Below are 16,159 nucleotides of genomic sequence, written 5' to 3'. Positions count from 1 at the left end.
CAGTTTGAGTTCCTCTTCAAGAATCTGAAATGTAGGTCAGGGCTTTGCTGACATTTCCATTTGCCTCAGAGCTGAAAATCTAAAGTGATCATTGACAGGCAGGCAGTGGGGAGAGAAGACTTAGACATGATGTGCCAGGCTCTGAAGTGGAATTTTGTGCTTCAAACAGATTGAAAGGTAAAGAGAAGGCTTTTAAGTATCCAAATACTTAAAAGCAGCTGTGTATGTTTTTGAAGCTATATGGGCAAAGTTATTTTCTCATATAAGTTTTTGTGACATTTTATACAGTGGTTACTGATGAAAGTTGAATCTATAATATTATCTGATATCACATCACCTTACATAATGATTATTGTGTATGTTCTATTTGGTGAGTAGTTAACTTTTGACTAGAAACATTTTAGGGTGTGTTTTGCCTATTATTTATAAAGAGGAAACCTACTGTTGTTAACAACTTATGAAAGGGATCCCTATATTCACAAGTCATGAGAATACTAGTTTTTAAAAATGTTATTGGATACTTTATGCTATTTGATGAGACATGAATTTTGTTTTGTTCTTTTCTATGGAAGGCTCAAGTTTTATTAAACATGTAAAGTAAGTAAATAATGTTGATTATTGAATAACTGAATTATTAATAATGTAAGAAACCAATTAACTGAGTAGTGTAACTCCAGTTGTACACTCATGGCAATTTGTATAATGTGTTTGTTTTATATTCTTTATAGATGAGAGAGCTTTTTGTAAGTTTAACTGGTGATGACACAATTAAGTGAGACTACACAATTGTCTTACTTCATCTTTCTTCATTGTAAATGCCTTTTCTCTGGAGACCCTGAAATTTCTGATTTTTCTAAAATTGTACTCATCAAATTCTGATATTTCTGGAGCTCAATAGGTGCATGATCTGGTCAGAGGAAAATTCATCATTAGGAATTAGGCAGAAAGATATTTCTGATGAGACAGATTAGGTAGGAGAAATTATATCAAGGGTCAAAAGGTCATACTGAGGTAATTCATAGCGATTTTTGAAGGGTTTAAAATACCATTCTTCTGCTTTACTCCTCAACCTATATTATTCCTCCTCACACACCAGTGACTTTTTGCTGTTTTTCTCCTTCTTTCCTTTCTTCCTTCCTCCCCTTCTCCCTTCCTTCCTTGCTTCTTAATCGAAGTTTCTCATTAAAGATGACAACTGTTACAAATTGTAATGCCGTTTATTATTTTACTAAAATATTATAATGTAAACATTTTTCATATTATTCCTAGAGGGGAACAAGGAGTTTTGTCCTTCTTTCAGTCATGAATCAGATCACAATTCAATGGGATGTGGTAATAGCTCTTTACATATTCTTCAACTGGTGTCATGGAGGTACAGTATTTGAATGCCTACTGTTATCTTTTATTCAAATGAAATAGAGCGTCTAATGTTTTCGAGGTATTATGCTAGGATCTCTGAAGAATCAACAGTTGTTACATTGGGAAAAATATATGCACACAAAAATTATGTAGAATCAAATAAAGAAGCCCAATCTCCCTCTTAATGCAGGGTTCCTTTCTCAAGTATCCCTAACGGACAGAATGTGAAATATAAAAACATTTCCATGAGGGAGTATATACTACTTTGAGATGGCATGGTCTATCTCTGAACTATTGTAACCGTTTTATGATAATCCATCAAACATTTGCAATTTAATTCAATTCCACAAATCATTTGTTAATGGTTATTCTGTGTCAGGTACTGCACTAAGCCTTTTATTCCTCATGACTTTGTGCAGTAGTATTATGTGTCATTATTATTCCTACCTTATAATTTATACAAATGTACAAATATCTGCCACTATGACAGACATGAGCAGTTTTGAGAACTCCAGGAAAGGGATCTTCAGACAGGACAGCCATTTGCATTTGGTAGTTTTTTCACTTCTTTTTAAAATATTTTATTTATTTATTTTTAGAGAGAGGGGAAGGGAGGGAGAAAGAGACGAAGAGAAGCATCAATGTGTGGTTGCCTCTCACGCGTCCTCTACTGAGTACTGGCCTGCAATTCAGGGGTGTGCCCTGACTGGGAATCAAACCGGCAACCCTTTGGTGTGCAGGACGGCAATCCACTGAGGCAGCCACTCAATCCACTGAGCCACACCAGCCAGGGCGCACTTAGGAGTTTCTGTTGCAGGCAATGGTATTCCGAGTCGATGCTTCAAAAAAACTTTGCAGATGATGCAAGTTACTCAGAGTAGTGACAAGTGCAAAACTGTGTTCTACAGGTTGGGACACAACCTGTAAATAGATATTGGATACCAGCTAGATGTTGGATACTTCCAGAGTCAGACCAACACTATCTAAGCTTTAGGGGAACTAAGTCACCAGTAACTTTTGCTGGTTTCTTGAAAACTATAAGTGATATGGCATTAGAGATCTTTCAGCTGTCCATTACAAATCATTTTATATATTTTTTGTTCAATATCCTATGAAAAAGTTAATATCATCCAGACTACCTTTTCCAAGTTTTCTACTAGAATATTGTTACTCCCTTTCAATAGCTTTCTTGAAATAACATATATATATACATATATATATATATTACCATGTTTAACATTCCTCTGATCAATCTAAGAACTCTATTAAAAAGAGAAATTAATGTATAGAAATATGACTTATTCTTATGTAATCCATGTGGACTCCTTCTGATTAATGATCTTTTCTATGTACCAAAAAATTACTGACTTACTAAATCAATTGTAAGATAAGTGTATTTCTCTTTAATTAATCCACCTATTTATTTCTAACACATTAAATATGTTGTTTTGCAAATTTTAACTTCTGAACAAACCCCATGTTATTAAATTAAGGATGAGTCTTGAGTTGTTACCAAGTAGTAGATTTTTGCCCTAAGTAAAAGTATAGTTTTTTTCTTTAAGCTCAGAATGTTCTGGTAAAAGTAGCTTTTACCTACAAAATAATGAAAGATTGACTGATAGCTAAAGAATGGGTTTTGGATTATATAGTGTCAAGTGTTGTATCTAATCTTACCTTTCAAAAAGGTGTAGCCTTATAATGCCTCAGTTCTCTGCTATAAAATAAGACAGCTAATTATATTTGCTCTTTAGACAGAGAAGCTTAAAGGCTGACACCAGCCTCACATCATGCTGCTGAACCTTAGCAGAAGCATAGTAAAAATACATGATAATAAACTAATCGATTTAAAGATACACTTAGTCCTAAACCTTTTTTGCCCAATGGAAATCATTTAATTCATAGAAAAAATAAATTTTAAACATAATAACTTATTCTGTTAAATGTATTGTTTTAATATTTTACATGAAATTTATTACTTTGATCTACTTATTTCTAGGAATTACAAATATAAAATGCTCTGGCCACATCTGGGTAGAACCAGCCACAATTTTTAAGATGGGTATGAATATCTCTATATACTGCCAAGCAGCAATTAAGAACTGCCAACCGAGCAAACTTTATTTTTATAAAAATGGCATCAAAGAAAGATTTAAAACCACAAGGATTAATAAAACAACAGCTCGGCTTCAGTATAACAACTTTCTGGAACCACGCGCATCTATGCACTGCAGTGCTGAATGTCCCGGATATTTTCAAGAGACACTGATATGTGGAAAAGACATTTCTTCGGGATGTAAGTGTTGGGGGCGCATTCAAGGTCCGAATGAAAGCTGGTCTAACAATTAACTGGTAATCACCAACTTGTCTAAAAATAGAGGCAATTTGATATAGTTTACTTCTTTTTTTCTCTCCATGTAATAATTCTTTTTATTTTATTTTAAATATATTTTATTGATTATGCCATTACAGTTGTCCCATTCCCCCCTTCACTTCCCTCCACCCTGCACACCCCTCCCCCACCATTCCCCCACTTTCATTCATGTCCATATGTCGCAAGTTCTTTAGATTCTGTATTTCCCAAAGTATTCCTGCCCTCCCCCCTGTCTATTTTCTACCTACTGTCTATGCTACTTATTCTCTGTACCTTCTCCCCCTTCTCCTCCTCCCACTCCCCTGTTGCTAACCCTCCATGTGATCTCCATTTCTATGGTTCCACTCCTGATCTAGCTCTCCTCTTAGTTTGCTTTTGTTTTAGGTGTAGTTGTTAATAACTGTGTGTTTGCTGTCCTTTCACTGTTCATATTTTTTATCTTCTTTTTCTTAGATAAGTCCCTTTAACATTTCATATAATAAGGGCTTGGTGATGAAGAACTCCGTGAATTTGACCTTATCTGAGAAGCACTTTATCTGCCCTTCCAGTTTACTTCTTATATTAGTTTAATACAGGAGTTACAAGCTTAAATGTCTCCAGGGGCCAGACGGGTGAAAAATACTAGTTACAAAAGCTGGTGGGGTCCGTGCACAGAGGAAGGCACATATCTGGTCTACTGCAGACAACCACGGCCCAGATCCTGTACTTGTGAGGGCTCAACATTCTTAGATTTTTGACTTTCCCATAGAAAACAGAAATACAAATTTTTAATGTAAACTCTACAAATTCTACAATATTACAAATGCATTCAAACAGACAATTTTCCAACACTTGCTTAGCCAGACACAGCATACCTGAGAGACAGCAACCTCGGGTTTTAAATGTTCTTTTCATTTGTTTTTTTGCTTATTTTTTTGTTTTTATTTTTCTAAACTAATATCATCAACCTTGGGGCAGATACCACTGTGAAATTTTAAGGTTAAGATTTAGGGAGAAGAAACAGTTGCAAAACTAGCTGTGTCCTCCTGCTGTACTCCCTACCAGCTGTGTGACCTAACTAATCTAAGCCTCAATTCTATATCTGTAAAATGAGGCAAATTGTACTGACTGTGGTAAGCATTTTAATAATTTATTTTAAAGTATATTTTACACTGTAAAGTACAATGCCAATGTGCCCAGACCCTTAAAAATACACCCATTGGCTTCTGATATAGTTCCCTGCTTCTGACCCTACTGCCCTAATTGTGAATCATTTTGTTTATTACTTTAATTATTAAGAAATAAAATGATCAAGTTTATTTTTTAAATATTTGCTACATTCAATTTGTGTTCACAGTATTATAAAGATGTTTAAATTATTAGAGTAACATGGGCTGATTTAGCTAATTATATACTTAATTCTTGGTTCTCCTATTATGAAGGAGAGATCAGTAAGTGCAGCACTGTTTTAACCCAGATATTCATTCCCTTAAGCATCTAGACCCATTCTCAGTAAAGATAGAGGGCTATGGATCTTTGCCACATTCTTTCCTCCATACTTATAACAAATCACATTTGATGTTCTTTTTTTTAAAGATTTTATTTATTTATCTTTAGAGAGGAAGGGAAGGAGAGAAGTATCAATGTATGGTTGCCTCTCGTGAGTCCCCTCCTGGGAACTGGCCTGCAACCCAGGCATGTGCCCTGACTGGGAATCGAACCATGATCCCGTGGTTCGCAGGTCCACACTCAATCCACTGAGCTACACCAGCCAGGGCCACATCTGAGTTCTTATTTCCTCACCTCCAGACCTTGTCTGATAAGGGCCAAGCCACTCGGTCCCTATAGTGAATAACAGAAAAGCAGGAAGCTTCCTTGTTTTAAAAAAAGGCCATAGTCCTACTCAACTCTGGTTACCTGATCTTGCAAGATTTTCAGAAGAGAGAAGAAATAGGGGAGGTGGTGGAGGTAAACTGAGGAAGACATGTAAGTAGTAGAAAAGGAAGTAGAAGTTTTGGAGTCAAAGAATAAGGTTGGCAAATGTATGACTTAAACTGAGAAAAACATGAAACTTTGTCCTAAATTGTGGGAATTGAAACCACAGGCAGAAGTCTTATCTGATATATGAGGACTCCTTACCTTGTCCACATCCTCAGGAAATATAAATAAGCCCTTGATGCTTACTTAACTATATTTATCTTTGGAGTGACGATGGTGGTGTTGAAATACTATATAAATTTTTCAGAGGGCAAATAAGCAACTTCCACAGTTATGAGAAAAGGTTAGCTTTTAATTTAACCCAGAGAAAGAAAGGAGGCAGAAGAAGCATGGTCTCCTCCCCTGCGCCGCAGTCTGGGTGATAGATTCCTACCAGTAGTTCTCCCAGTGTTGCCTGCGGGGCCCTGCCTCCCTGCAACCCTCCCACCCCCCCAAAATTGGGTGACATTTAAGGTCAGGGTATAGCCTTTGCTCTCCTTCTAGGACAACATAATAGAAGCACTTATTTTCTGCAAATGGCTGCTTAGAAAGAGCATCACTTTTTCCATCTATTTACTTGGTGAGTTCTCACATAGACCTGTGGTTATGAGTGTGAGATTGTAACTGCCAGGTAAAAACTTACTCAAACCCCTGGATTCAAGAACCCCTGTGTTCTTGGGTTCTGCATTCTTAGTAAACAAAGCTTCCTACTTAAGTAGGCCACAAAAAGATTTTTGAGGGTTTTTGTGGTACTCTAGAAATGACATTGCTTTCATTGGATCACTTTGATCACAGGATATTCGTCCTGTGAGCTTCACTATGTCAATTTATTGTTACCATTTTAAACAAAGTGATTACATGTATATTTTTAAACTGGAGACAAGTCATAAAAGAGAGAAGATCAATGAGTCATTGCTTTCCCTGAAAAGTTATCCATACATATTTAAAGTGGCCTTTCCTTTAATGTGTATTTTGTGAAACACAAACTATTATTATCACAATTTTCATTTTTAGTCAAAATTTTAAGCACTTCTTAGATTTTTATCAGTGATTAAATGCATGCTTATTATGGGAAGTTTGTTCTATCACAATAGCACCAATTATGAAATCAAGCAGATGTCTGTATGCATTTAAAAACACCAAATTAAAATAAACCATACATAGAATAATCACATTGTCACTTAATCGTTGATTTAAATGTTTAAACATCTTTGACTTAAATTTTAATCATCTTTGATCTCTACTTATTTTGATGAAAGCCGACTTGTTATCCAATAAAAGCCTGGAATATTCATCTTTAACATACATCCTTAAGTATCATTACTGGCACAATTAGGCTGATCTGTGCTCTCCTTGGAAGAGTGATCTTTGCCAGAAGCATAGCATCTCTCTTCATTTTAAATCTTCTTATTATTATCATTTTGTGAATCAAGCCAATCAACTCATGAAACCCACTTCACTGAGAGTTTGCTATGCCCCCAAAATGTGTTAAATGGTAGAAATTCAAAGAAGAGAGAATCACAGACTCTGCCTTCAAGAAGCTCTCAGTAAAAAGTGATCCTTGGCTAGACTCTGAATTAATAAGAAACCTGACCTCTGATTAATGAGTGCCCCAATAATAGGGGAGGGATGGCCTTCACAGGAAAGAGCAAAACCTTAAGCCTCACCCGTGTATATTTCTGGGTATTCGCTAGTATCTGGCTATAGAGCAGGTTTTTATTCCTGAACATTGAATAACCTGACAATGAGATCTAACAACAATTTAGTCTTAGCCTCATTACCATATTCACATTCTCATCTTTATATAGCTTCACACTAATGTTACAAATATTGTGTTTATTAGCATGTGTACATATAGTCTATTTGATCTTCTGCAAAGGTGATTAACCACCAGGCATTTACAACCCCGAGCATTCACTTCATAGCGAATACTATGGAATAAATAACATATCCCAGCTGTCATATCCCAAAGATTGACAGCTGTCTTTCATGATTACTAAATCAATGATACCCTGAATCTGAAACCAGAGAATAAAAATAACTTCAGCACAAATCACTGTAATCATTGAGGGACCATAACTCAATAAATATTCAGAATCACTTAATATCTGTTTCCATAGCTACTTCCTTTAAGGCATGTATAAAATTTAAAGATTTCTTTATTCTATTTCATGTCCTATTTCTCCCCATTATACTCAGTGCTACAACTTGCCAAAATGTTATAAAGTGTGTTAGTGCATTTCTACTGTTTGAAAATAATTTTAATTATAAAATTGAATTACAGTCAATGTATAAAGTTTAAAAAATTTTAGACCAGCCAAAAGAAATACCCACAATTTCTATAATCCCATTATCTCACCACTAACAAAATTCCTCTTTAATAATTTAGAATGTCTTTCAAGTTTCTCTCTCCCCCCTTTCCGCCTCTCAAATGAGACCACTATACTATACTATTTTATAATCTGCTTTTTTCACTTTATCATATGGCCATGACTTACTTATTAAACTAATTAAATACATACTTAATTTATACTCTATATTGTTCTAGGATGTATTTTAGCAGTATATTAAAGTTTAATCTTATTTTGGGATAGTAAGGTTGTTTCTAGTGTTTTCATTATTATAAACAATAATTTAAGAGGTACATTTTTAGCCAAATATTTTGTATCTCTATAAGCATTTCATTAAGGACGCAATACTAGATGTAAAATTGCTGTGTTGCAAAATATTGCTCCAGCTTTTAAAGATTGTGATGTGTAAAGTGCTCTCCATAAGGCTGTAGCAATTTGCACAAATGTGTTAGAGGATTTTCCTGAATTCATTCCAACACTGGGGATTACCATTTTTCAAAATCATTGCTGTTTTGATAGATGTAAATGATATCTATCATCATTTCAATCTGCAATGAAGATAAAATTTTCATATATTTATTTCTTATTTTATAAGTCATTCTTGGTATGTCATTTGCAGGTGAAGTACAGGGTGTATTTAGATGTAACATAAATCTTTAGGTATGACTTCAGATGCATCAAAGTCTGTCATTTTTTTTCTTTATGAGCCCCTATTCTGCTGTCTGCTTGTTCTCTGGGTAGTTCCCCAAGCAGGATTGCACAGGTAGGCACAAGCTGAAAGAGCCACACCTGAAGAGTGAGTATATAATTAGCACTCAATATTTCTGCACTTCTTTTTTTAAATCTTTTTCTTGGTAATTTATTATTAGATGACATAACTGAAAATTTCAAGTGCCGTTCCATAGCTGTTGGGGTTTCATCAGCTCTAGAGGCCCTAAGGACTCAAACAGCGTCATCCGAATTCTCTGATCTTTTCCCATCTCTTGGGTTTTGTTTTCCCCTGCATTAGCCTCATTCTTAAACAGTTTCACTATGACAGCAAGATGGTCACCAGCAACCCACAGTTACTCAAGAGACAGCAATTTCAGGAGGAAAGAAAGTGCTTCTTTTACAATGGCTCCTGAAAGAGTCCCTTGGAGAAAGCTGATTGGCTCATCTTGAGTCATGTGTTCAGTCCCAGCAGAAATTTGTATTTGATTAATCTAAGTGAAGGGCACTCTTCTCTGTGGAGCCTAGTGACTGACAGCCCTTGGGGTAGAGAGGGGATGAGGTGAGGAGTGAGGGAGATGTCAGTTCTGAAAAGGGACAAATGCTAGCAGCCACAAACCAACAATGTTCTCTATAACATGGCCATTCCGAGAAAGTGCTGAGAAGGGGTGGGGGAAGGGAGAAAAACAGAACCTTGAAATAATATTCTGTGATTGCTAAAGTTTTTAAAAGATTTATTTATTTATTTATTTATTTATCTATTTATTTATTTATTTTTAGAGAGGAAAGGAAGGAGAGGAGGAGAGAAATATCAGTGTATGGTTGCTTCTTGTGAGTCCCCTGCTGGGAATTGGCCTGCAACCCAGGCATGTGCCCTGGCTGGGAACTCAAACTGGGGTCCTTTGTTTTGCAGGCCCGTGCTCAATCCACTGAGCTATACCAGCCAGGGTAAATTTTGTACAAATTTGTTGTTTACTATGGTAAAACAGACACAGCATAGAACATGCCACTTTAACCATTCTGAAGACACAGTTCTGTGGTGTGAAGTACACTGTTGTGCAGCCACCGCCACCACCCATCTCCACAACTCTTCTCATCTCGCAAAACTGAAACTCGGTATCCACTGAACATCAACATCCCGTTCCTTCCCACCTCCAGCTCGGGCAACCACCATTCCACTATCTATCTCTATTACTGATTATTCTAGGTACCTCATGCAAGTGAAATCATACAGCATTTGTCCTTCTGAGTCTGACTTTGTGTTGTAGCATATGTCAGAATTCCCTTTCCTTTTAAGGCATCATAATTCTGTTGTAGGTATGAACGATAAACTTTTACTTATTTATTTTTTAATTTAATCTTTATTGCATTTTTCCATTATCATTTAGTCCCCTTATGCCCTGCTCTTGGTAATTTATTATTAGGCGACCTATTATTAGGTGACATTCCCTGCAGCAATCACCACACTGTTGTCCACGTCCATGAGTCCTTTTTCTTTTTTTCCATCTCTCCATCCCTTAACCTTCCCTCCCCCACCAGCTGTCATCCTGTTCTCCATCTATGAGTCTGTCTCCATTCCCCTTGTTAGTGCAGTTAGTTCATTAGATTCCACATATGAGTGAAATCATATGGTATTTGTCTTTCTCTGACTGGTTTATTTCACTTAGCATAATGTTCTCCAGGTCCATCCAAACTGTCACAAAGGGTAAACTTTTCTTCTTTTCTATGGCCAAGTAGTATTCCATTGTATAAATGTCCCATAGTAGTTTCATCCACTCATCAACTAATGGACATCAAGGCTTCTTCCATATTTTAGTTATTACAAATAATGCTGCCATGAATATAGGAGTGTTTATGTTCTTTTGAATTAGGGTTTGGAGTTCTTTCAGATATATTCCCAGAAATGGAATCACTTGGGTCAAAAGGCAGATACATTTTTAATGTTTTGAAGTATCTCCAAACTGCTTTCCACAGTGGCTACACTACTCTGCTGCATTCCCACCAATGGTGCAAAGAACACTAAACTTTTAAAGTGGAATGAGAGGAGAAAAAAGTCTGCCAGAGTAACAGAAAAACACTCTGGAGAGTGATTTCACAGGAGCCAAAAGGCACAGAGATTTCAAGACGGTGTAACCAAAACACTAAATGCTGTAGAAGCCAGGGTCGATAAGAATTGCAAACAGAGGCATGGGATTTGTTAGTTAGAAAGTCATTAGAGACCTCAGCAGCAGTGGTACGGTCGAATTGGGACCAAATCTTCGTTGTTAAGTGTTTAAGATGAAGAGAAAGACCAGTGTAATGGTTTATTTTAAAGGTTAGCTGTTAAGAAAAGGAGAAATACACAGTAGTAGTTAAGAGGAGAGAAATTAGAAGGATGGATTTTTTTTGGTGGGAGGAATTTGATCACATTAATATCCCCAAAGGAGTGGAGAATATAGAAAAATAAACAAAGGAAAAGAGCAATGTGTGATGCAGTGTGTTGCAAGGTGAGGTGGTAGGGAATGAATAAGAGAAGTGCTGAATGGGGATTGACCTGTTTTCCCAAATAAAATGAAAAGTTTATCAAGTACAGAACTTTAGAACATAAAGAACTTTATGTTTCTGTGGTAGTTCCTAAGTGGTATATTTTGTTGCAGATCCACCAGATGTCCCTGACAAGGTAACCTGTGTCATTTATGAATATTCAGGCAACATGACTTGTACCTGGAATACTGGGAAGCCCACCTACATAGACACAAAGTATGTGGTGTATGTGAAGAGGTAGGTTCCTTTCTCAACATTTTAACCTGAGCAACTCCACCTCGGATCAGCCAGGGCTTTACCTCCAGCTGGGATCCAAGAAATGAGCCTTGAGCATTAAATGTACATTCTGCTTATCACCAAGTCACGAATTATGATCATTGAAGTGACCAAAACCTTTTCCAGGCCATTAATATTTTCCTCTGGGGGGAAAGTTTTTCTACCATCTTCCTAAACTTTTCATTCACCGGTAGGAAGCTGGGGGCAGGGTCCTAATGGTGACAGAGCCTGACAGTTACAGAAGAACCTTTCCTGAAAGATCCCAGAGCTGTTCTCCTTCTAAGGTTTAGGCAACTGACTCAATTTCTTCAAATTGCCTTATCTTTATCTTTGAAATGAGCCCAAAATAGAACTTATTGCAAAGGATTACTCTAATTATTTACATGGAATTTGGCTTTTAGAGTACATATCACAGTGCCAGGTTCATAGTTTGCACTAAATTCATGAAGGCTAAGGAAAACCATAAATGTTGCTTAGCCTATATAGACACCAAGTTTAAGTTAGAGGGATCATTATTAATAAAATAGCCTTCATGAATTTAGTGCAAGCTATGAACCTGGCACTGTGATATGTACTTTAAAAGCCAAATTCCATGTAAATAATTAGAGTAATAATAATAATAATAATAATAATAATTATTATTATTATTATTATTATTAAGAAGGTTCCCAGGACACAGAACTTTCAGTTTTGAAACTGAAAGGAATAATTGAATGAAAGTAGTAATTTTCTAGATGGAGGTGAGGAGGGCATCGTAGAAATGCTCTTCTATTGTGTCCTAACAATACGCAGACTGCAGGGGCCAAGATGACCGTGCAGCCAAAATCTCTTACGTTTATGTTTAAAGACAGATGGTTGATCATAAAAGTTACACTACTTCATACTAAACTAAATTGGGAAAAACGTATGTTTAGTTTCTACTATTCAGAAACTGCAAAATAGGAAATGGTTGACATGGAAATCCCTTTCTGTTCCTCAGTGTACACAGTTCAAATATTTCTAAATTACATTTAAACTATACCCCCATGTGTCAGTCTGTTTGGACTCCTCTGCTAGTGTTAAAGATGTAAATAAAACCATGAATTTGAAAATGTAGGCACACTAGGATAAGTCACCCTGTTCACGTTTCTTGTTTTCTTTTTGTTGTTGTTCAGTTACAGTTGTCCCAATCCCCCACATTACTCTCCTCTGCCTTAGCTACCCCCATCTCCCACATTCAATCCTCCCCCTCCCCATTATCTTTGTCCATGGATCCTTTATACATGTTTCTTGATGAGCCCCCCAGTTACTGTTTGTTCTTTATTTCCATGTCTCTGGTTCTATTTTACTTGCTTATTTGTTTTGTTCATTAGATTCTGCTTATAAGAGAGATCATATGGTATTTGTCTTTCACTGCCTGTCTTACTTCACTTAGCATAATGATCTCCAGTTCCATCCATGCTGTCACAAAGGATAGGAGCTCCTTCTTTCCTTCTGCTGTGTAGTAGTCCATTGCGTAAATGTACCACAGCTTTTTGATCCACTCATTTACTGTTTCTAGCTCTTAGCTATTGTTTCTTGTTTATTTTTGAGAAGAATATCTTCAGTAGTTTATTTGAAATAGACTTTTTTCTCTCAAATAATTTCACAAACTATTAATCTTAAAATAATTTATCAGACCCTTACTGTTTGTTAAGCACTGAGCCAAAAGTTTTCTATGTGCTGCCTCATTTGATCCCCTCTACAACTCTGTGAGGTAAGATTGTTTTATCTGATCTTCTTAAGCAAAGCTACTAAGGCTTAGCGAGGTTAGGCAATGTGTCCAGGGCCACAGAGCTACAGAGAGGGCTGGCTTGACTGCCTTATTCCTAATCTAGTTGAAAATAACCTTCTAAATTTGCTCTTCTCCACCTGTTAGATCCATGGAATGGTTTTGATTAAATGAAACCTCAAAGGTAACACCTTTTCATTCAATAAATTCTGGGTGAAAAACTAAACATTTTTATGAACACATTACTAAGCCAGGTGTTACTAGCTGTGTGCCATGGGCAAGGAGCTCATACCTTTCATTCTGAGCAGGGGTTAGACAAAGGTGTGGTCAGGTCTTAAAGGGATGAAGGTAACATGGATATTAGTAATGGGTTGCACTGGTGAATAATATACAATATTCTAAGCAATGTGCTCTGTGTGTAGTTCACACGCATTACGTCTTCAGTCCTCAACTCAGCCTTGTGAGGCAACTATTATTATTGTTCCCATTTTGTAGATGGCTTGGTGAGCTCATATTGTCTCTCCAAAGTCACTTGGCTAACACATAAGGAGCCAGGATTCTAACAAGGGTCTGAGATTTAACTTCTACCTCTTGCCTTTGAGGTAAAATAGTTTCCATGAGATAAAAAAAAAGACCGTGAGAATAAGAAAACTAGAATCTCATTGCTCAATCCACTTTAGGAGTGTAAAATTGAGGGTGTTGTAGGAATAAACCCCACAGTTCAAGCTCACAGAAAAACTCAAAAGTGCCAGATTGAAAGAGGCTAGAGCCTTGAGGATTTTTGCTATTTCCTGGACCCTTTCACTATCTCTGGGCTGATCGTGGTTTGTGGATTAATTTTTTAAATATAACAGCTTTGTTGAGTATAAGTCAACAACATACCATACACTTCACCTTATGTGAATTATATAAATCACTCCATGATTTCAGTGTATCCACAGAGTTGTGCAACTCTCACCACAATCCATTTTAGAGCATTTTCAACATGCCGGAAAGAAAGCCTGTATCTACTGGCCATCACTCACCTTTTCTCAACTCTCCCAGCCCTGGGCATTCTCTGTAGATTTGCCTGGTCTGGAAACTTCACAGAAAAGGATCATATATTACATAGTCCTTTGTCATTGGCTTCTTTCACTAGTCATGTTTTCAAGGTTCATCCATGTATCAATACTTCATTTCTTGTTACAGCTGAATAATGTTCCATTGTATGGATATATCTTACTTTATCTACTCATTAACTGATGAGATTTAGACTGTTTTCACTGATGAGATTTAGACTGTTTTCACTTTTTGGCTATTATGCATAATGCATAATACTTCTATTAACATTTTCACTCAATGTTTTATATAGACATATGATTTCATTTCTCTTGGCTGTATAGCTGGAAATAGAACTGCTGTGTCCTATGGTGACTCCTCTGTTGAGAAGCTGCCACCCTGTTTTCTAAAGCAGCTGTACCATCTCGCATTCCCACCAGAACCGTGTGAAGGTTCCAGTTTCTTCACATTCTTGCCAACACTTGTTCATATCTTGTTGGTCACTACCATCTTTGTGTGGGTTAATCCTGTCAGGTCCCACTTAACCTGCCTTCCAGGTGTTTGGCAATGAAACTGCTTTATACATTTCGAACAAATATAACACAATTTGAAAAAATATATGTTAGTAAGCACGTGCCAACCACTACTTAATTTCCTACTTAATGTCATAAAAATATTCTCCAAATAGTTGATAAGATTATTTATTACTGATTTCTTTTAAAATCCACTAGTGCATTCAAAATCATATATGTTTAAGTTATTTACATGTGGCTTTTTCACTCTTTTACAAAGTAAAGCATGCCTGTAGTGAGTTATGAGTACTGAGACTGTTCCTTCAGGAAGAGCAAGGGTTTCAGGGTTTTACATTTGATTTCCAGTTTTGAGACTTACCGGTCAGCTGACTTTAATGATGCAAATACCAGAAAACCCAAATGCTGTGGCTTGAACAGATGGGCTTTATTTATAAGATTGAAGGTGTTATGGAGTTGGCATAATAGTTCAGTGACACCCCAAGGACCCAGGCTCTTTCTACCTTTCTCCTCTGCGATCTTGTGCACTGGCCTTACCCCTCAGGTGCTGGACCTCCAGGCTTCTCACCCAAGTGCACCATCCGTGGGGCTTAGTACTGTCATCTAGCATCATTCTCCACAGTGGGTGGCTGTGCAGTCTCGGAAAGTTATTTAGCTTTGTTGAGCCACTGCCTCCTGTGAAATGAGGATAAGTAATACCATACGGGGTTGTGATAAAACTTATAAGGAAGGAAATGATAGGAAATGGTTTGCAAATAGGAAATGCTGAAGACATTAACAACAAAAAGGTGATTTTAAGGTATTACAGTGACATTCAAGGCAGACCTCTTAAGCTTGTTTAATTTGGTCTTACGTCAAAACCCAGTTTGGGAGAGGAGTTTAATGAAAAGCCACTTAAAAAATGATCATTTATAGGATATTATTATAAACAATAGTGTTATTTACATTCTTTCTAAGTAACAGCAATCTTGGAAAGATTATTAGAAAGAGATATTAAATATGCTCTCATAACTAAGACTACTTTTCTGGCTGCAGTACGTAGGTCAACAGTAAATTCACTCATTCATTCAAACTAGAATACAGACTCAATTTGGGCAATAATTTTTGTCTGTTTTGTTCACTGCTGTGTTACTTGAGTCTAGCATATAGTAAGTGCTCAATAAATATCTGTTGAGTGACTATTCTAACTGATAACTAGAAATAGACATTTCTTATGTTTTCCCTTCACAGTCTAGTCAAAGAATAATAATAAAAGGTCATACATATTAATAATTGTTTTCATTGTCTTTCCTGAAAT

General features: G+C 36.5%; 1 protein-coding gene across 1 annotated transcript in view; it reads left to right on the top strand.

Moving 5' to 3' along the window:
- Positions 1-108: 108 nt before the first annotated feature.
- The window catches only part of IL23R (interleukin 23 receptor), a 66,683-nt gene continuing 50,632 nt past the window's right edge, over positions 109-16,159 (top strand). The window contains exons 1-4 of the mRNA XM_037044273.1: positions 109-177; positions 1,270-1,372; positions 3,356-3,652; positions 11,382-11,505. Coding sequence (XP_036900168.1) covers positions 1,303-1,372; positions 3,356-3,652; positions 11,382-11,505 — 491 coding nt within the window. The 5' untranslated portion in view covers positions 109-177; positions 1,270-1,302. The remainder of the gene's footprint in view (positions 178-1,269; positions 1,373-3,355; positions 3,653-11,381; positions 11,506-16,159) is intronic.

This window comes from Sturnira hondurensis, unplaced genomic scaffold (assembly GCF_014824575.4).
Source record: "Sturnira hondurensis isolate 20B ecotype Veracruz unplaced genomic scaffold, ASM1482457v3 Scaffold0000648, whole genome shotgun sequence".
In the NCBI taxonomy this organism is placed as follows: Eukaryota; Metazoa; Chordata; class Mammalia; order Chiroptera; family Phyllostomidae; genus Sturnira; species Sturnira hondurensis.
The sequence above is the reverse complement of the archived record's forward strand: the minus strand, read 5'-3'. Positions and strand labels throughout refer to the sequence as shown.